Source organism: Ovis aries, chromosome 4 (assembly GCF_016772045.2).
Source record: "Ovis aries strain OAR_USU_Benz2616 breed Rambouillet chromosome 4, ARS-UI_Ramb_v3.0, whole genome shotgun sequence".
Classification (NCBI taxonomy): domain Eukaryota; kingdom Metazoa; phylum Chordata; class Mammalia; order Artiodactyla; family Bovidae; genus Ovis; species Ovis aries.
Window position 1 is genome coordinate 30,006,914 of NC_056057.1, and position 23,183 is coordinate 30,030,096.

Here is a 23,183-nt window from a genome sequence, read left to right on the forward strand (position 1 = left end):
TACTCCAGAATTGGGCATTTGAGTCCTATGGAGCTGCCACAGTAGTAGAGGACCTACTGCCTGGTGAATCCAATTTAAGCTGTTTGTTCGAGGCCTTTATTGACAAGCACAGAACACCCAGAAAAATCCCTAGAAATATGGGATTACCTAAATTTTGGTAGTATCTCTCCAGCATAGCAGCCCTCCTATGTATGACTTACCTACAAGGAATTTGGGTCCCCAAGAACTTTACACTTAATAGAATAAATTCACTTTTCCAAGGTTAGGGGGATGCTGTACAATAAGTGGCCTGAGAACAGTCTGAATTAGCTGGTCATACAAAGAAGGCTATTGGATGTTGCTGAGATCTATAGTGACCCCTCTATCTAAAAGATCACAGGAGATGCTACATGAACACTGGGAGACTAGCGAGGAATTCTAGAGTCTGAGAGGGCATTATCAACAACATATATATCTTAATTTATATATTAAAAATGGCATATTTGGTAAAAAAAAAAAGGCCTTTCATTCATCTCCCTTTTTAACTGTTGGTGTGCAAAGGTGAAGTATGGTGGAAAACTGGGTGTTTCAAGGCTTCTTAGGAGGCAAGGAAACAATGGCCACAGGTGCACTGGCATGTGAAAAAGAAACCTAGGAACAGAGTTAGGAGTTGGCTTGTTGTTTGTTTGGGAACAGAGCAGAACCTCCCAGGGAAGAAGGGGTAGATAAACTGACCTATCTCTGCACACTCAGTGGATCTGAAAAATGGTTCTGACAGGGTGGAGAGGCACTCAGGAGCCTGGGTCATGCTGAAGAAGCAGCTCCTATTTACCATTCAGAAATAATCGTACTTGATTATATATTTAAAAGGGCTTCCCTGGTGGCTCAGATGGTAAAGAATACACTTGCAATGCGGAAGACCTGGGTTTGATCCCTGGGTTGGGAAGATGCCCTGGTGGAGGGCGTGGCAACCCACTCCAGACAGAAGCCCGGCCGGCCACAGTTCATGGGGTCAGAAGGAGTCAGACAAACAACTGAGCGATTAAGTACAAGCACATATATTTTAAAAGGTAGCTTGGGAGTCTTTAGCAGAAGCACAAATGTTGAACGTGAAAGGAGTGAGACATGAGGTCCATGGGGAAACTGAGTGAAAAACAGATGGGTTCAGAGATTAGACCTGGGGTGTTGCAGGATGATTTAATTTTTCTGAATGGAATGCTGCTGTTTTGCCAGCATTGATTGATCCAGCTGAATGGACTGACTTTCTGTAGCAACTTAACAATACTGTGTGATCTCTAACAGATAACATATATTTGGGAGCCAGACAGAATAGAGATGTAATCATGTAATAAAAGGATCTAGCAAATTCTTCAAGGAAGTGTTTACTGATCTTCCCAGCCTCCCTTTTAGATGATATCCTCCTGTCATTTGCCACCATTGCACCCAGCCTGTTCTTTTCATAGCACACTTGTGTGATATGTTAGTTTTTGCCATTACTCTATAAACTTCATAAGGCAGAAGATTAAATGCCATGATTAAACAATTAGACAGATATGAAACAATAAGCAAATAATTCATGAATGGAAAAATGCCATCCAAATCCTTACAGTTTCAAGTTCCATGAGAAGTAGAATTTTCTGCTCTCTGTTCCCAGATGATAATGTCTTTTCCTCTTTTGACCAAATCTTTGTCCATTCTCTTGCTTCTACTCAAAATATCTTTTAATAATACCAACAGTTCTGCCCACGAGAAGGTGAGAAACAGTTATAGTAAAACCCTGGTTACCTACAGTGAATGTGAAAGGTGGTATCTTAATTAAATCCATGGTCATTCATAGTTTGATGCTTTCTTTTGAAAATCTTTTAAAGATATATTTATAAACTTTTCTGTCTTGGTAAGTACATCATTCAGACTTAGAGATCTGAGGAAGCCTCACAGTTACCATTCAATCGATAAATCAAAACAAAAGGTACTGTTTTCTCATACTAGTATACATACAAACTAGTAGCATTTGTACTGGTTGCTGTGGGAATGGAGGAGAACCATGCAGGTGGTTTAGCTGAGCTTAGAAACTGTGTGAGTACATAACACAAAATAGTGATTTGGGGCTGATGTGGGTGATCTAGGGTCATTAGTGTTGCAGGGCTTCGGACATCTCCTGAATTAGACAAGATATAGGTTAAGTATATCCTGATGGCAAGAGAGAACCTTGAAGTCCCTTCTAAGTATTAATACTTAATTTTAAAATTTCCTGTGCTTCAGCAGAGAATTAAAGTGGAGAGCCTTGATTAACTGAAGGTTTCAACTACTTAGGTTTTACTGTACATATGGTTCACCTTTTCAGGCACAATGTATTGCTGCTGCTGCTGCTGCTAAGTTGCTTCAGTCGTGTCCGACTCTGTGCAACCCCATAGATGGCAGCCCACCAGGCTCCCCCATCCCTGGGATTCTCCAGGCAAGAACACTGGAGTGGGTTGCCATTTCCTTCTCTAATGCGTGAAAGTGAAGTCACTGAGTCGTGTCCAACTCTTAGCGACCCCATGAACTACAGCCTATCAGGCTCCTCTGCCATGGGATTTTCCAGGCAAGAGTACTGGAGTGGGGTGCCATTGCCTTCTCCCAATGTATTCCTAGAAACCATCATAAAGTGCATCAACATAAAGCAAATTCAGGCTGTGTATCCTTTACTCTAAAGGTATATGTGATTTACTTGCACTGTCTTTAGTTATTAGCAGAAATTGTTAAGTCAGTGTATATTTCAGTCTTTGTCTAAGATTGTAAGTCAGTCTTTGTTTAAGAGAACAAAGAAAAATTTGAGTTAATGTAATTTAGGTATTCCAGGTAATATAAAGGTAAGGTTGGATGATATCTTAAATATGAGGACTTGGTAGAAGCATTTGCAGATTTGAAGAGAAAGAATTAGAATAATGAACGTGAAAAACTATGATGGAAAGTCAACAAGAGATGAATCAGCAAGGCCTAGGGGTTAGATAGGTGAGAAAGAAATTTGGAAGGAACAGTGCCCCACAAAAACAGCTTCAGATGCTGATATAAGTTGTTGCCTAGGGGATGCATAAATGCTGCTGCTGCTGCTGCTGCTGCTGCTGCTGCTGCTAAGTCGCTTCAGTCGTGTCCGTCTCCTAGCGACCCCATGGACTGCAGCCTACCAGGCTCCTCCATCCATGGGATTTGCCAGGCAAGAGTACTGGAGTAGGTTGCCATTGCCGTCTCCACATAAACACTACTTCTGTGTATTTTCAACTTTATGTTTAGAATTCTTGGTTCAGGAGCCTGCCTTCTGTCTCATCCTCTGGCTCCTCCTGAATTTGTCCTTTATCTTACTTCTTTTGGTCTCTGGGTCTAATAACTTACTCATGGTTTCATGATCCATTGGCCTCAATAGCTCATGAGAATTCCCTGCTGCAGTCCTGGACCTCAGGGACTCCCAACAATTCTGTCTAAGGTGGAGGTAGTGAGAGTGATATGGGTGATTTTATGGATTTTATGAAAATCATGAGCAAGATAATGAACACACTGTAAACTTTAGAAAAGTGCCTGGTGATGATAACAAAGATTGGGAAGAGTTCAAATAAGAGCTGTGAGTTTGGAAAGAATAGAAGTTGATACATCTTGGGAGGCAGGGAGGTGAGGAATCGGGGGAAGAACCCTACAAATAGTAAGAGCAAGATTAAGGTGTTGGTTGAAGATTTACCTGAAGAATCATGGAATTCTCCAGGCAAGAATACTGGAGTGAGTTGCCATTTCCTTCTCCAGGGGATCTTCCTGACTCAAACCTGGGTCTCCTGCTTTGCAGGCATATTCTTTATCATCTGAGCCACCAGGAAAGCCCCCTGAAGAATGATAAATTCTAGCAAAGCTGAGTATTTACAAAGCGGAAGCAATAGCTGGGTCATTTGGGGAAATACAGAGACTATGGAGTGAGAATATCAAAGCACAGTACGTACTACAGTTCATGTTAGACTATCAATATAAAATGTCCTGAATTCCCCAACTCTTGGTGATTTTTAAAGAAAATATCCTTGTCCTTGGAAAGTACACCTTGAAGATTATGAGGTGAAGCACTGATCATTGATATACATGTATAAAGAAGTAGTCAAAGTCCAGCCCATAGAAGTAAATTGGGCAATTAACTGAAATCATTTTGGTAATTTAAATACTATAAAATATTAAATTTCATTCCTACAACATAGAGCTAGGTGAAAATTTTAAATCATAAATCAGAATTTTCTTTGCCTCAGTCGAAAAGTAAAATGAATATTATAAGAGACACTGAAGTATTTAGAATCATCTTTAGCTAAAACATAAAAGAGATTTTACTGTAGAGAACAGAATATAAAACATATTATTAATGTGTATGTCAAACTATAGTAGAAGCTAATACTAATTACTTATACTAAGCAATAATATTAGTACTAATTACTAAGATACTTAATCTTACACTTGATGTTAGTATCTACTCCTTTCAGTTTTTCATGCTGCTGAAGGCTTGCAAGAAATTCTAATTAAAATATAAAAAATAATTTTTGAATTTGAAAACTATTTTATCATCTCACAGCTGAGCTCAATCCATTTGAAGGAGCATTACAATAATTGATCTGAACAGAAGTTATATAAGCCAGGTAAATATAGTATAAAGATAAATGACTTTAGTTAATTGATTGATTAAATTGATCTTTAAGCCAGAAGACTCATATAATGTGCCACTGGCATACTTTTTAAAAATCACATGAAGTAATTTAGTATTTTTATATGTATTCTCAAGAAAGGAATCTATTTCCCCATTGTGCTATGATTGTCCTTTATCTAACAACTAATACTCCATCAAATTTAATTTACAATATTAATCTTAAACTTATTGACAAAATTTACATCAATAAGTTAACCTTACTGATAAAATTTACATCATTTAAAGTGCCAGCTGAACAGTTTTTGAGTTATATATAGACCTGCCAAACTAACACTGGAAACAACATACAGAACAGTCTCATCCCAGCAAAAATTTGTTTGTGCTTCTTTGCTGACAAAGTTAAAATATAAAACGATGAGTGATTCTGTGTTGCAGCCAACTGATGAGTAACTAATGTATCTAACATATAGGGTTTTGGATGACCTTTAAAAATACACCTTTCATATTATAAATTGATCTTAAAATGTCCCCACAAACTAACAGGAATGTACATGCTATAAAGTGAGAGTTTTCTGCTAATCATATCATTCAAATTCATACTCCACTTTTCAAAGTGTTTTCACAATATAGTGGATGAATACAGCATTTAAGAGGAGGAGCACTTTCCCTAGTTCATCAGCAAGGAAGCAAAACCTTAGCAAAGTTAAATTATGAAGCTAAGGTCTGAGAATAGCCAATTAGGGCAAGAACAAGTTGCCTGCTTCCCTGTTCCAGATTTGGCTTCCAGGGCAGAAATGGAAATTCACAAATGGAAACTGCAACTGCAAACACCATTTCAAGTGCTTCTGCCTAATTAGCATGCAGCCCAGAACTGTCCCCTGGCAAGAGATTGGGGAAACACAGTTGTAAAAGGAGAAGCTCTCCCCCTTGCTGAAAAAGTGCCAACCAATCTGATTCAGGCACATGGTAAGACATTCAAGCTGAGGCTCTGGTGTTAAAACTCAAAGTTTCCTTGTGCATAGAAATAAAATGAATTTTGAAAAGGGCACCGAAGTACTCAGGGAAGTCTTTGGCACTGAGGACAGAAAATAATTCTACTGGGGAGAATCTAACATCCTCATCTCCAAAGTTGGACTGATGATAGGAAAAGTAATGACATGCTACTAATATGAAAGAACTGTCTTCAGCTACATGGGAATTATTATTGAGTCATCACTTAAGAATTAATAATAGTACTAATTAACAAGGGTTTTTAAATCATACTTTGGTATAATTGTCTTTATGTTTTCTTCTATTCTATATAGGACAACGTTTAAGAGAAAAGATTCTGTAGTCAGAATTGGATTCACACTTGTTCTCTGGGCTTTCTAGTTATGTGACTTTGAAATGAGACTTTACCTTAGTTCCTCTTCTTTAAAATGGGGATAACAGTGCTTTCTCCATAAGACTTTTATAAATTTTTAGTGAGATAATACATATGAAGTGCTTGGTACAGGGCCCAAGAGAGAATAATCACTGAATAAATATTTGGAGTTTCCCCCCTTATTTTATCCTATTGTATATACAAGAGTGGATTTTCAAGTGGCAGAGTCAACTATAGATACCTTTTTGGTCTCTGAAATGTAATTACAGGAAAACCAAATGCTGAATGAGCTAAAGCTCACTCTTTGAGTTTTAATTTATTTTTTTAATTTAGAACAAAATTCTTTACTATACAAAGTGTTTCTCTGCTGCTCTAATCAAATGCACACCTGCAACATGACTTCAAGATTAAAAGATATAATGAAAAAAATGTATTCCTACTATCCTTGGGCATTTTTCTTTACCTCCTTAACTAAGAAATGAATAGTACTTGATTTTTTTTAGGTAGGAGAAAGGAAATTCATGCATGCCAGGAGTTGGAGAGGAAAAACCCCTAGAACTCTAGTGTGCTAGATTAAAAAACATTTAGAGGAACAGAGTGGGAAACCGGTGAATATTTTGGCTTTTATAAAAAGGGAGTGTGCCTCATAAATAGGACAGTTGGAATGTATGGAAAAGTTCCAGTTAAAACAAGACACAAAGCACATGACTAATATTGCTTTTCCAAGTTAGACAAATGCAGCTTTAACCAGAATTCGCTTCAGAGGGGCCTCTGGAGCCCTCCTTGAATCTTGAGATTTTCATCTTTTTTCAAGTTCCAAGTCTGAAATAGGAAAGCCATACTGAGATAGACTGTGTTTTTGCCCCTCACCTTTCTTTCTGAGTTTCCCTCGGTTTGTCACAAATTCTTACCAGGTGAGTGAATGTCAGAAGACAAACTGATATACACAGGCAAAGCAGCAAATGCAAAACTGGATTTGAGCCTCTTCAGGAACTATCTTGTTTTATGTTGGATACCTGTGTAGCCCACCAAAAGAATATTCACTGTTTAGGAAATAATATGAACTGCAAAGTCATTTTCAAATGCAAATGACAAATATTTTTATAGTCTTTCATCTTCTTGCCATTTCAAATAAGATATCTAAAAAAACAAACAAACAAATTTTCAGCCAGAGTTCTGTATGTTACCTATCCTTCAAACCTGATGGCTCTTCCTCAATGTGAAGAGATTCCTTCAATAATAATTCATGGTGTTTTATTTCTTCTTTTACATTTTCCATCATCTGAGCATGAATTGCCTTGTGTTTTGTTATTATTTCTTGTTCTGTGCATGAAACAACTGTGCATTTAAGGTGACCTGAGGCCTCAGCTTGCCTAAGGAGTTTCAGTTTACACCTGTTTCACCAGTGTAATTAATAGTTCCCCCTTTCAAGTTAAAAGGTGCTCTGGTGTAGAGCATAAGTTACACAGTCACCCAAGGTGGTCTGCAATCAGAACTTTTTCAAAGCAAAGGTGGTTAAAATGTATATAAATGAGCCACAATAATACTGACTCATGTTGGGATTGCCCCAAACAGGGCAGGGCGGACTAATGGAATGTGAAGTATTGCCCTAACATTTCTTAACCTGCCCAGTGTTTAAAGTGGCTTTATTTTCTCCATTTATGCTCCAAAAATTTTTGTGCTAGCATTAAAATTGTATTGTATTCACATGATATTTTTTGCTGTGTAACAAGGAGGGTTGAAATTTGTCCCTGAAACAAGGATTACATATAATAAAAAGCCACATATAATAAAAGACTAATAAACCTAGTTAATGAGAAGAAAACATACTAGTGCTATTTCCTAACATTTGCATTATAAGGAAGTTCTGCTCAGTAAGAAGTTACTCAGTCTCACAGGGGCAAAGAACATTTGCTGAAATGGAATTTGATTTAGATCTGAAAAATAAGAAAAATAAAATAAGGGCATCCCTGGTGTTCAGTGGTAAAAACAAAATCCACCTGCCAGTGCAGGGCACACGGGTTCGGTCCCTGATCCAGGAAGATCCCACATGTCTTGGAGCAACTACTTATCCTGCGCTCTAGAGACCCTGATAGCTCAGTTGGCAAAGAATCCACCTGCAATGCAGGAGATCCCAGTTTGATTCCTGGGTTGGGAAGATTCACTGGAGAAGGGATAGGCTACCCAATCCAGTATTCTTGGGCTTCCCATGTGGCTCAGTAGGTAAAGAATCCACCTGCAATGCAGAAGACCTGGGTTCAAGCCCTAGGTTGGGAAGATCCTCAGAGAAGGGAAAGGCTACCCACTCCAGTATTCTGGCCTACAGAATGCCATGGACTATATAGTCCATGGGATCGCAAAGCGGCAGACTGAGTGACTTTTGCTTTCACTTTCACTTTCTAGAGACCAGGAGCCCCGACACTGAGCCCATGTGCTGCAAACTGAAGCCCATGCACCCTAGAGCTTCTCTGCAATAAGAGAAGCTGCCACAGTGAGAAGCCTGGTCACAGCACCTAGAGGGCAGCCTCTGTTCTCTGCAACTAGAGAAAGCCCAGACAGCAATGAAGAACCAGAACAGCCAAAAATCAATAATTTTTTTAAAAAGAGAAAGAAGGCAAGTGAATTTGGTAGTTTTGCATCTGATAATGGTAGCATTCAAAAGTGCTATTTCAATTCAGTATCATTCCATTGGGAAGATCCCCAGAGGAGGAAATGGCAATCCACTCCAGTATTCTAGTCTGAGAAATCATGGACTGAAGAGTCTGGTGGGCTGCAGTCCATGGGGTCGCAAAAAGTCAAACAGGACTTAGTGACTAAATAACAACAAAACTCATTCCATCACATTTTCAAAGTTCTTTAGAAAGAAACTAACCTTGCTTTTTAAAAAATCAGCAGAAATATTACCAGAAGACCAATGTAAGGAAATTTAGGTATATTTGTGTCACTATAGGTATATTTGTGTTTTTTTTCACATTTGGAAACATCAAAATAAATTCATCATTAATAAGATGTGAAATATTAAGTAAACATAGTTATATTGCCTTTTGCAAAAATATGTTTGAGAAAGAAAGATTATTTAAAAATGCAAATAATCAGAGCTAGAAAGACTCCAGAAATTAAATAGATAAACTCAATTTAGAATATCAATTATTTGGGCGTCCCTGGTAGCTCAGCTGGTAAAGAATCTGCCTGCAATGCCTCATCACACGTTTATAAAGTGCATACCAGGTGCTAGGCTCACACACTGAGGAAAGGAAGAAAACAGATATAATCACCTGTTTTCTAGGAACTGACAGTCTAGTAGGTTTACTTTTCCAAGGTAAAGCAAAACATGAAAAATCAGTCTCTTTATGATAGATGATCTGTCTTTTTAATGCTATGCTTAACATTTCTAAAAAAGTGCTTACATTAATTCTGCTCCTCTTTCTCTTTTTTTTTCATTGTTATAGAGTTGATGTAAAATATTGTAATTTACTGATATACAACATAGTGATTTACAATTTTAAATGTTACATTCCATTTATAGGTACTGTAAAATATTGGCTATATTCCCCATGTGGTACAATATATCTTTGTAGGTTTTTTTTTAAACATAATAATTTATACCTCTTAAACCCCTAACTATATTTTGCTCTTTCCTCACTTCTTTCTCCCCACTGGTAACTACTAGTTTTTTTCTCTATATCTCTGAGTCTGTTTCCTTTCTGTTATATTCACTAGTTTGTTTTATTTTATATATTCCACATATAAATTATATCATACAGTATTTATGTTTCTCTGGCTTATTTCACTTAGCATAATACTCTTCAATTCATCCATGTTGTTGCAAATAGCAAAATTTTACTCCTCTTTATGGCTGAGTAATATTCCATTGTATATAATAGAAGATATAGAAGATGTGTTACATATATAAACATATATGTGTATAACATATATAAATATATATAACATATATAAATATATAGATGGAATATTTATACATATATATAGGTTTCCCTGGTAGCTCAGTTGGTAAAGAATCTGCCTGCAGTGCAGGAGACTCAGGTTCGATCCTGGGGTCAGAAAAATCCCCTGGAAAAGGAAATGACAACCACTCCAGTATTCTTGTCTGGAAAATGTCATGGACAGAAGTGGCTGGGAGGCTATACAGTTCATGGGGCTGCAAAAGTTGGACACGACTTAACAACTAACACATTTTCTAAATACATTCATCCATTGATGGACACTTACGTTGCTTCCATATCTAGGCAACTGTAAATGATGCTGCTATGAATATCTTATTAATTTATCCTTTGAAACAGATAAAAATTATCTTAGGCACTGTGTTCATCTGCTGGTAAAAGGGCCTTTAAAAACAGTGACCTAAGTAAGATTGGTGTGAATTTTCTTCTTAATGTCAGAAACAGTTCTGAGAGACAACCCAGAAAGAGGGGAGCAACTCCACAGAGATGAGTAGCTTGGGCTCCTTTACTTTTGCAGTCTTTACTATCTGTCTGTCTGTCATGAGACAGACAGACTGTGGCTATCATGAGAAAGGTTACCTCAAATCTGAAGATTGCTGCTGCTGCTCAGGACATCACATCTATGTTCTAGGCAGGAAGAAGGAAGACAGGCATAAGGCAAAAGGGGCCTTCCAGCTGAACCAGCCCTCTTTTTTGAGGAACTCTGACAGAACCCCCATTCAGCAACTTCTGCCTCATCATCCTAGTCATCAGAACTAATCATATGACCACAGAAGAGAGGCTGGAAAAGGTGGTGATTCAGATCTTCTCAATGCCATATTCAGCAAAACTAGGATACTGTTAGTAAAGAACCAGGCAGGCAAATAGCTGTCCCTGCCTGCTATTCTAATTATTTATCGCTATTTCAGTCAGTCAGTCAGTTCAGTCGCTCAGTCGTGTCCGACTCTTTGCGACCCCATGAATTGGCAGCACGCCAGGCTTCCCTGTCCATCACCAACTCCCAGAGTTCACTCAGACTCACGTCCATCGAGTCAGTGATGCCATCCAGCCATCTCATCCTTGGTCGTCCCCTTCTTCTCCTGCCCCTAATCCCTCCCAGCATCAGAGTCTTTTCCAATGAGTCAACTCTTCGCATGAGGTGGCCAAATATTGGAGTTTCAGCTTTAGCATCATTCCTTCCAAAGAAATCCCAGGGCTGATCTTCAGAATGGACTGGTTGGATCTCCTTGCAGTCCAAGGGACTCTCAAGAGTCTTCTCCAACACCACAGTTCAAACGCATCAATTCTTTGGCACTCAGCCTTCTTCACAGTCCAACTCTCACATCCATACCTGACTACTGGAAAAACCATAGCCTTGACTAGACAGACCTTAGTCGGCAAAGTAATATCTCTGCTTTTGGATATGTTATCTAGGTCAGTCATAACTTTCCTTCCAAGGAGTAAGCGTCTTTTAATTCCATGGCTGCAGTCACCATCTGCAGTGATCGCTATTTAGGGTACATCATTATAGGAGATATTGATGGCACCCCATCCAGAGTCCTTTTATAGGCTAGCACACCATCCCCAGCTACTTTGAGTTTTGGCTGTTGATGGCTCCAAATGCCACCTTCTTAGAATTGGCTTCCACTGAAGTGACCCACATGCTCAAAGATAAATGGGACTTTAATCCAACCTGTCCCCATCCTATGCCCTCCAGGCTGCCTGAAACCAATGAATGACTGGTATGAGGGTATAAAAGTCAGACCACCTTTGCCTCAAGGTGGAAAAACACTGTGGTATCAATTTGCTATGACTTCTCGGTGGGATTAGGCTGAGATCAGACTTTGTATCAACATATTTGCTAAGCAAATGAGCAATTCAATTTTATATTATATATGTGAACTCCCAAGGAACAAATGAAGAAAAAGAGAAATACGAATGGCTGTATTACTTCCTTGCTCTCCATCTTTTGAGATACTGCCTCAGGCACTAACTTCCTTGTAATATATTTCTAAGCTTTACCCAGCTTCCCTACCCAGATCCATCTTTTCCAAAGAGCTTCCCACATTTTCATCTTTTCTCTGTTGCCTCTTTAATCCTTATTAAAATTTAACAGTGAAAAAAAAAATTAACTGTGACTTTGGTGGTTTTCTTTGCTGTGCCTGGTTTTCTAAGGATGAGCCATAAATCACCTCCTCCCTCTCTCTATTTTTTGAGGGGCCTTTAGTAAATCGTTCTCAATCAAAACTTGGAATAACCAGATAATTGGAAGTGACTAGAGCACAAATCTATTTCTTTGTTTTCATTTTTATATCAAATGATAGTACATTAAATTTCATGTACGTGAGAGCTTTCAGTTACCAGGTAATATATGTCAAAATATCTAACATTTACATGACTATGATATACATCGAGAACAAAGAAACTCTGAAATTATACTCCAAACTTTATTCTGTGTGTGCTCAGTTTGCCTAGTTTTGACTGTTATCAAAATAGAATACATATCCATTATAATATGATTTGTTTTTTTTTAAGAAAGCAGTTTATATAATTATCCAAGTTTAATTTAATTTGTATAGTAAATGCAATCAAGAAAAAATGGAAAAAATGCATTTCTGTATTTTTTACAAATTATTCTGTCTAGAAGTAACAGGAGAATCTAACATGATTAATTCTAGATAACAAGTACAATAATCTTTATTAGTTTTCATTGTTCATTATTTCAGATAACAATGGACATCCTTTGAATTTTGTTGAAATTCTGTGGTCTAGACTTTAGAGCACAAAAATGTTTCCTAAACTTCCACTTGATCTGATCCTTTGATTTATGGAAATAGCCCAAGTTAAACACTGAAATTTCTACTGTCTTAGGGTTATTTTTTCCTGGTCTAATTTCTTCCTCTTTTTTGCTTCTATAAATTAAACATTCTCAAAATAATGGTAATAAACATATCATTTAAAACTAAATACATAAGTGAGTGTCATGAGCATGTAATTTCTTGATTTTGTGTACTTTATCCTATTGATGATTACTATTTGTTACACTTCATGACAGACAGTTATCGAGGTTTTCTTCACATGTATCATAAACACTTAATTCTGGGAAATGATTCAAAAATTATTCAGATTAAGTCAGTGTTCACTTTGTAAAATTTGAACAAAATGAAGGTGTTCTAAGAGATTTTCAGAAATCCAATTAGAGTCATGCCAAATTGTATTGTAATAGATTGGACTGACATTCATATATTTGACTAAATTGTTCAGTTTTCCTGTAGTTGTGGCAAGCAGGGGTTACTCTCTAGTTGCACTGCGTGGGCTTCTCACCAAGGTGGCTTATTGGGGAGCATGGGCTCCAGAGTGCATGGGCTTCAGTAGTTGAGGCACATGGGTTTAGTTGCCCTGTGGCATGTGGAATCTTCCTGGGCCAGGGATTGAACCCATATCCTCTGCACTCGCAGGTGGATTCTTAACCACTGGACCATCAGGGAAATCCAGGACTTTCATTTTAAAGAAAACCAGTTACATTTTAAACTAACTTAAAGACACACAACGCCTTCATTTTTTTTTTAAAGTAGAACTAAACATATATACACAGATGTATGTGTATCCATTAGTCACTCAGTCGTGTCTGACTCTTTGTGACCCCATGTATTATAGCCCACCAGGCTCCTCTGTCCATGGAATTTTCCAGGCAAGAATACTGGACTGGATTGCCATTTCCTTCTCTGGGAATCTTCCTGACCCAGAGATCGAACCTGGCTCTCCTGTGTTGCAGGCAGATTCTTTACCGCCTAAGATACCAGGGAAACCCTACACAGATGTGTGTATGCAAACATATAAATATATATGTATAAATATATACATTTGCATATATATATATATACACACATATAACTTATTATAATAACATAACAGGAATCCCTTTATTGAGTGCCTATATATGCCAAGCACTGTTCCTGGCATGCTTGTACTTGTGATGCATCTCATATAAGTATTTTGATACAGGTAAAGTTAGCCCCATGTTACAGTGGAAGAAATGGAGCCTCAGAGAATTTAGGTAACTAGCTTAAGGGCACATAGCTGCTAAATGGTAGTGCTATGGAAATTTGGTACTTTGTTTCCAGTAACCAATTAACAATGCTACCTCATCACATCTGTTACCTCCAGGTGTAACATGATGAGAAAAAGTAAGACTTTCCACTCATGCTCATAGATCAAGGAATTTGACTTATTCAGAATGTATGCAGTTACTGACAGTATGATGTTAAATCCTTTATTGATTTCTGTCAGGGCAGCACACTTTCTAATAAAATAGGGTTTGTGAGGCACTTAGGCCTAAAACAAATGGACACAAAAGAGAGTTCTGAGAATATGTGGTTTATAATATTATTATTCTGTTTCCACTGGCTAAAGAATTTAATTAGAATCCATTAAAAATCCTTAATTGGAACACAGTGTTGGCACATAAAGAACAAGGTGTTTAAAGCCATATAACTGGACAAATACCTGGACAAGTACCCTCCACTGCCATAGAGGAGGGGGAAAAGCCGCTCAAGCACACCCTCTAATGAGGTGTCAGCTCTGAAGGCTGCTAGGAGACTTTTGCCTTCCTGCAATGCTGAATCAGGGATGGGAATAAACTGAGAAGATCTGGAAACTGATCACACACACACACACACACACACACACACACACACACACTCCTAACACTCGGTGTCTAATAGCCTACATAGTAGCATGACCATTCAGTATAAACAACTGCTGACTAGTATGATATTTTTATGTTAGGTATTAACTTACTTGCATACTTTAAAACTAAAAAGGAAATCTGTAAAATTATGCTTACCAAAGTGTATCTGACTCATCTTCTCTAAAGTCTAACCATGACACTCTCTAGCAGTAGTATTTGACACTATTCCTGTGGAGTTCAGTTTATGGCCTTACTCCAGTTCTGCAGAACCAGAAGGCCTACCTCCTTTATACCCATATATGGGATCATTTTCCTGTAGTTAAGCAGACTCTGAAAAATATCAGCCTTGGAACCCAGGAAATATTAATACAACCAAAGTCTCTATCTCTCTTCGTCTCTTAGGTGACGAAGTTTGAAAACAAAAGTTGGCATTCAACTCAGTTCAGTCGCTCAGTCATGTCCGACTTTTTGCGATCCCATGAATCACAGCATGCCAGGCCTCCCTGTCCATCACCAAATCCCAGAGTTCAACTTTTGAAACAAAACAGTCAGAAAGCAAATTTCAGAGAGAACAGATGTTTGCTTATAAATTCATTATTTACTACATGTGCTCTAGAAATACGAGCCTGACTTGAACTTGAACTGTATTAACTTAAGACAGAGTCAGACAACTATTAGAAACAAAGACCAGAGTCAAAGAATCTGCAGTTTCCCTTCTAGGAGACTGCAGTCTTCACTGCCAGAGCAAAGAAAGTGAAAGTGAAAGTGAAGTCAATCAGTCGTGACTGACTCTTTGCAACCCCATGGATAGTAGCCTGCACCAAGCTCATCTGTCCATGGGATTTTCAAGGCAAGAGTACTTGGGTGGGTTGCCATTTCCTTCTCCAGGGAATCTTCCCAACCCAGGGATCGAACCCAGGTCTCTCACATTGTAGACAAAAGCTTTTCCGTCTGAGCCACCAGGGAAGCCAGAGCAAAAATCTCACCTATTAAATGAAATGCATGGTCAAATCTGATCTGAAATAGGCTTAATTCCATCTTCCAGTTGGGTCAAGCTTTAGTTCAGTTCAGTCGCTCAGTCGTGTCCTACTCTTTGTGACCCCATGGACTGCAGCACACCAGGCCTCCCTGTCCACCACCAACTCCTGGAGTTCACTCAAACTCATGTCTATCGCGTTGGTGATGCTGTCCAACCATCTCATCCTCTGTCGTCCCCTTCTCCTCCTGCCTTCAATCTTTTCCACCATCAGGGTCTTTTCCAATCAGTCGGTTCTTCACATCAGGTGGCCAAAGTATTGGAGTTTCAGCTTTTAGCATCAGTCCTTCCAATGAATATTCAGGACTGATTTCCTTTAGGATTGACAGGTTGGACCTCCTTGCTGTCCAAGGGACCCTCAAGAGTCTTCTCCAACACCACAGTTCAAAAGCATCAATTCTTCAGTTCTCAGCTTTCTTTATAGTCTCACTCTCTAATCCATATATGACCACTGGAAAAACCATAGCTTTGACTAGACAGACCTTTGTTGGTTATGGAATGTCTCTGCTTCTAATATGCTGTCTAGGTTGGTCATAGCTTTTCTTCCAAGGGTCAAGCTTAAGAGTTGGTAAAGGTCAAGTTAGGTCTGCAAATGTGCTTGATTTATAAACCTAAACTGACTTTCATTCTGGGGACAAAACTAAAAAGGTCACTCCTCTCCTAAATACTTTGTAAATAAGCAGGCTTTACAGTTTTGGAGGATAAGCCAAATGGAAAGTTTTTAGGTTATGGAGTCTTCATAGTTGGAAACCACACTCATAGTAAAGAGAGCCCAAATATTAGTTTTTTTTTAGTATCTGGAATTCTAGACTAGTAAAGAAAATTCTAGGCCAGTGCATCTAAATCAGGGAAGATGTTTTGGATAATGTATTTTAAAAGCTGATGTAAAGTCAAGGACAAAGGATGAAGCAGACATAGAGAGGGATAATAAAACAATGAGATGCTAGGGGAAAATGTTTTTAGCTTAACTCATGAATGCCTGGGAAAATACAGGGAAGAATGCTCACTACCACCCCAGGTTAGCACCTCTCTGCTATGTTTACTCTCCTATATTCCTCTCTCTCTTCACTGCCAATGCCCATCCCATGCTACCTCCAAGTCAGAAGATTCTAGAATGTTGGGGCAAATTGAGAGAGAAGAAAAGAAGAAACCAATTAGATGGGGACAGCTAGAGATTTTGTAGGTTCTATCCACTTCCATGTGTGATTGGGCACACACAGTCTTTTTTCATGCCTATTACATGTTTAAAACAGAGATAAACACAAATGAGAAGAAATAAAATGAGATGGCAAAGAGCCATGCTATGTATCACTGCCTCTGGGGAGCCATCCTTAAACTTGCCCTCTTCTCCGACCCCTGCCCTCCCCTCTAAGCAGAGAGAGAAGTTCCTCACTATATTCCCATAGTGCATTGATGATATTTTGTTATGGCTATCACTCTGTATTTTATTGTTTGCTTATATGGTTTTTACCCCATCTGGACTGCAAACTACTTAGAACCAAGATATCTATGATATGTACTGTGTGTCTGAAGTAATGGGTAGAATGCTGTGATTTCCCACATTTCACAGTAAAGGATGAAATATAGGAAGCATGTAATTGTTCCAATAAAACCTTATGATAAAATAATTTATGACTCACTCTTTATTATATTTTAGGTATTTAAGTTTACAGTGATGAGTCTCTTTTTAATGATCTAAGTAGTAGGTGGCTAGAAGGATAAAGGTAAACAGTATCCCAGCTCAACTATGTTATTAACACACAATAGAAAAGTGTGGGTATCTATGCAAAAGTGAATTGGTCATGATATTAAAGTGGTTCAGTCACAGAAGTTAAATTAGGTTAACTAAAACAACTCATTCATTTTAGCCATTTTACTTCTAAAATGATGAATGATGCCATTTTATCTGGTTCTGATATCCTACAAGTCAAGATAATCAGTATTAATGCAGTCAGAATTACCAAGTTAACTACTCTGTATGTCCATTAAGATTGTTTCACAGAAACTTCATTCACTATGACTCAGCACATATTTACATGTTGAGGTCTGTACATGATTATTTTTATAGGAAGAATTCTAAATCCAAAACCACCTCATTGGTTCAGATAATATGAACTATGGTGAAACTTTAGCACACTAAAAAATTTGGAGGATCCTCTACCATTGCAACAGAATTTCTTACCAAACCCCCAAGACTGACTAAAGTCATATTTTTATCACCTCCTTCTCCCTAATCTTATAAAGCTAGATAATTAACTATCTAGAAAATATGTCACATATTAATTGCAGTGATCAGGTTAACTCTTCTCAAAGAAATTATATATTTTTGTTGTCACATATTTATAACTATGGGTAAGCTTATTTCAGTTTTCAAACTACACTTTGGTCTGGAATTGCACATAATTCCCAATGTGAGAGTAAACCGTGATGCCTCATTTTATCCTCTATTACAGAAGACAACAGATGTGCATCTTCGAATGCAGTGTCCTGCACCAAGTGCCTTGCGCTGGGTCCGGATTGTGGATGGTGTGCTCAAGAGGTGTGCCTTTTTCCTTTCTTTCCCTTGTGGATCCTTTGTCTTTTCCTGAAAGTGACCTTGCTAGCATGATTTCATTGACCTAATATTCTGTGCCTTGAAGATGCATCAGGAAAAAAGAAAGATATTGTTGAGCATCAGGAAAATGTTTTATGCTTGGAAACAGAATGTTTGGCTGACTATAAGTATAACCTTTTTTATTAGGAAAATTATGGTAATTTTAAAATGAAGTGCAAACCATTTTATGTTTTCCATCTGTTCTATAGAGAGAATTGGCAAACACAGATAGTAACTTTTGATGGGTCATAGGCTTTGTGTGAAATTCTTGCTGCAGCTTGGGGCATTAGGTTATATGTCCAAGTTGGATCATTGTTTTGTGCTTGCTTATTAAAGAAAAGCAAGCTAATTCATTATTCCATCTCATTTGTTTTTATTTGAAATACTTGGAGATAAGTGATTTGCTCCCTTTCATAACACTGAACATCAATTCATTGGCTACTTACGGAAAATTTAATGCTTTTGTTTGAAATGTGACCCTATTCATGCAATATTGTGTACATTTAAATTCTGTGGTATACAAAATAATCAGAAAATGTTTATTATTCAAAATTAGTATTTTTGTAGTCAAATAAAGAGAAACATATCCCAATAACAAACTTTTTAGGAAAACAATTATAGTGTTTTCCTTCCTTATTGGGCTCTAAAGTTGTTTTCAGTTATTTCTTTTGTTGGTAATTTTCAATCAAAACTATCTTATATATTAAGTTTCAATGAAGAAGCCATCTGCTAATTTGGGGTTCTTAATGAGATTTCCTAGGTAACTTACAATTATTTATGTAGTTCCTGGAAATTGAAACTAATAGACTTTTAATGGCCTTTTGCTTGGTGTGAAGAGAAATCTCTAGCTTTTGCAATTTGTTGATTTAGTTGAAAAAACTGTACCTATCATTATCTTTACAATCTCTCCTGTTACTGCTTACCCTTATGCATCCCCCAGGAGGAAACAGAAATATGAAAAGTAGCAAAGGATGATGGTCAATACTTTCTTCTATGCAACAAGTCAGGGAAAAGGCAGGGGAAGGGCTCATGAATAGTAACCATATCTATAAGTAAGCAGTCCCCCTACTGACAGCCTGAAAGATTCCTGGATGTCCTATTGGCTTTATCAGTCAGAAAAACAGATGCCACTCAAAACTAGGCAGTGCTTTGCCAGAACTCATGGAGCCACGCAATGTAATAGGACAATTCCAGAGTTTCCAGGATCAATTTCATTCCTCCTATGATCCAAATGACCAGGCAGAATTCACTCTTTTGTCTGAGCCTCCTTTTCCTCATCTCTACAGCTTAGAGTTTGGAGTTTCCTTCCAGGTTTTCCTTGTCAGGTATGCTTGATATTCATTGATATGTTGATATTTCCTGACCCTCACCCAACATTCCATTTTAGAGTTTTACTGCAGCACTAAGGAAGATGATTGCCCTGGAGAAGGAAATGGCAACCCCACTCCAGTCTTTTTGCCTGGAGAATTCCATGGACAGAGAAGCTTGGCACGTTACAGTCTATGGGGTCACAAAGAATCTGACACGACTGAACACAAGGCACATGCTGAGGATACACAAAGAAAGATTATTAGAGTTGTGAAGACTGTGCCAACGTAACTTCAGTTCCTTAGAACTTTAGTGATTATAGTTTAGAGGAGTTTTCAAAACATGATTCAGAAACCCAGTTGTCAGCTAAGTGCAACATGCCAGCCATACAGAATCAGTCAGCTTCCAGAGAGCACCCTTCTCCATTTCACACCTCTACTGGCACGAAAAATTGGAAGAGTCACAGTTACGGGAGCAGCAATGTCAGTCCTGCCACAAGGGAGGGATTTTGTATATTCAGAGGAGGAATAGGTGGTCATATGGAAGGAGGTAAGCCAAGAAGGAAAGGTGGAGTGGCTTCCAGTGGTGTTTGCTATTGGTCCAATCCTCAGAAGGGGATCTCAGAAAACATCCAGAAATGACTTGGCTATTCATGTCCCAAAATATTCTTCTATGTGGTACAAGGTAGCCTAATATTTGCATTGAAAAACCAGGCTCTGAAATGAGATCAACTGGGATTCAAATCCCAGTTCCATCAGTTTCCAATTATGTATACTTGGCCATGTTAATCTATGCACTGTGAACCTCAGTTTTCCCTAATTCTAAAATGGAAATAATAACTGAAACTATGACAAGTGGTGGAGTTTAAATGAAACTGTATGTGGGAAGCATTTGGCACACAGGCTTTGCTTAAGTTACTCTAAGAGCTACAGTGAGACTCAAGCAATTCATTCAGACTTAAGAAAATTGCCTGAATTAAGAACACATTAGAGGAAGCAACCTGTGTTAAGACTCAGTCACACTGGAAGACAAGATATTTGGCTTCCTTTGTTTTCTGGGTCAGTCTATCGTACTTTATTTTTGTTGGACTGTTTTGATGTTGCTTATGTGTGTATGTTCAGTCACAAGTGTGTATATTCAGTCACATGTTTATATTCAGTCACAGTTTTTATTGTTGTCATAAACATTTCAAAGACTCTACATTGGGCTTTTGCAGTTCTGTGCAGTTTTCTTTTTTTTCTTTCTTCTTCTTTTTTTTTCTTTTCTCTTTTTTATAATTTTAATTTTTAATTTCTTTAAACCTATTATATTTTTTCTACATTTATTCCTTTCTTTGCCTTTCCTACTGTACTTTTCCCCTTGCAGTTAATCTTTGATGTATATAAATCTTCATCTACCTCTATTTAGCTTTGCATATCTATTCTTTCCTTCTTTTCTTTCTTTCCTTCCTCTCAACATATTTGTTAGTTTTGTTTTCATTGCTTTATTTCCCACTTGGCACCTTGCTTTAGTTTTGTTTTCCAGTTTGTGCTTTAGTTAGTTTTGTTCTTAACTGGTAAATATAGTTTTTTATTTCCTATGTTTACTGAGTCAATCTACTGTACTTTATTTTGTTCAACTGTTTTTACTTCGCTTTGGGTGTATATGTATATATTCCATTATTTTAATTTTTGTTTGCCTGATTTTGTAACGGCAGTTTATGTGGGGTTCAACTTTGGTTATTTGGTTTTGGGTATTTGTTTTAATCTCACTTAATGCCATAACAAACCACTTGTGGAATCTTAGTTCCTGACCAGAAATCAAGCCCTGAGCCTTTGGAGTGGGAGCATTGACTCCAAGACCCTAGACTACCAGAGAACTAACTCTAGGATTATCAAATAGTGAGAACTCACACAAAGGAAATCACTTAAATATAAGACTAGGTGTCACCCAACCACCAGTAGCACCCTGTGCAGGACACCTCATCTAAACAACAAACAAAACAAAAATACAAACCCAATCGTCAGCAGATAGGAGTACCACCTCACTCAGCCTTGCCCATCAGAGGAAAAACAAATAAAGCTCAGCACAAATCTCAGCCTATATGAAGCTGACACAAACCACTGGACCAACTTTAAGAGGACAGAAACCAAAAGGAAGAAATAATTCAACCTTGAAGCCTGGGAAAAGGAGACCTCAAACACAATTAGTTTAAAAAAAAAGAAAGAAAAGGCAGAGAAATACTACACAAATGAAGGAACAAACTAGAAACACAGAAATCCAAATAAATGAAGAGGAAATAGGCAAATTACCTGAAAAAGAATTCAGAATAATGAGAGTAAAGGTGATCAAAAACCTTGAAAACAAAATGGAGAAAATGTAAGAATCAATTAACAAAGACCTAGAAGAATTAAAGAATAAACACACAGAGACAAACAACACAATTACTGAAATTAAAAATACTCTAGAAGGAATCAATAGCAGACTGTCTGAAGCAGAACAATGAATTAGTGAGCTGGAAGATAAAAAGGTGGAAATAACTTCTGAAGAGCAGAATAAAGTAAAAAGAATTAAAAGAATTGAGGACAGTCTCAGAGACCTCTGGGACAAAATCAAATGCATCAGCATTTGCATTATAGGGGTCCAGAAGAAGAGGAGAAAACGAAAGGGTATGAGAAAATTTTTGAAGAGATTATAGTTGAAAGTTTCCCCAACACAGAGAAGGAAATAGTCAATCAAGTCCAAGAGGAACAAAGAGTCCCATACAGGATAAACCCAGGAGAAACACGCCAAAATACATATTAATCAAACTAACAAAGACTAAACACAAAGAAAGAATATGAAAAGCAGCAAGGGAACAGCAAGAAGTAACATACAAGGGAAACACTATACGCTTAACAGCTGATCTTTCAGAAGAACCTCTGCAGGCCAGAAGGAGATGGCAGGATATATTTAAAGTACTGAAAGGGAAAAATCTACAACTAAGATTACTGTACCTGGCAAGGATCTTATTCAAAATTGATGCAGAAATAAAAAGCTTTTCAGACAAGCAAAAGTTAAGAGAATTCAGTACCACCAAGCCAGCTTTACTACAAATGTTAAAGGGACTTACATAGTCCAGAAATACAAGAGAAGAAAAAAGATCTACAAAACCAATCTCAAACAATTAAGAAAATGGCAATAGGAACATATATATATAATAATTACTTTAAATGTAAATGGATTAAGTGCTCCAACCAAAAGACAAAGACTGGCTGTATGGATATAAAAATAAGACCCATATATATGCCATCTACAAGAAACTCACTTCAGACCTCAAGATACATATAGACTGAAAGTGAGAGGATGGAAAAATATATTCCATGCAACTGGGAAGCAAAAGAAATCTGGGGTAGCAATCCTATCAGACAAAATCGACCTTAAAGAAGATTACAAGAGATAGGAAAGACACCACCTAATGATCAAGGGATCAATCCAAGAGGAAGACATAACAATTGTAAATACTTATGCACCAAAAAAAGGAGCACCTCAATACATAAGACAAACACTAACAGACATAAAAGAAGAAAATGATAGTAACATAATAATATAATAGTAGACTTTAACACCTCACTCACACCAATGGACATATCATCAAAACAGAAAA

At 37.6% G+C, this 23,183-nt stretch overlaps 1 protein-coding gene across 5 annotated transcripts in view; it reads left to right on the forward strand.

The window, feature by feature from the left end:
* ITGB8 (integrin subunit beta 8) overlaps positions 1-23,183 on the forward strand; it is a 96,449-nt gene that overhangs the window by 17,089 nt on the left and 56,177 nt on the right. For all 5 annotated transcript variants that reach the window (XM_060414962.1, XM_027968504.3, XM_027968503.3 and 2 more), the window contains exon 2: positions 18,111-18,196. In XM_060414962.1, the coding sequence (XP_060270945.1) occupies positions 18,111-18,196 (86 nt within the window). The remainder of the gene's footprint in view (positions 1-18,110; positions 18,197-23,183) is intronic.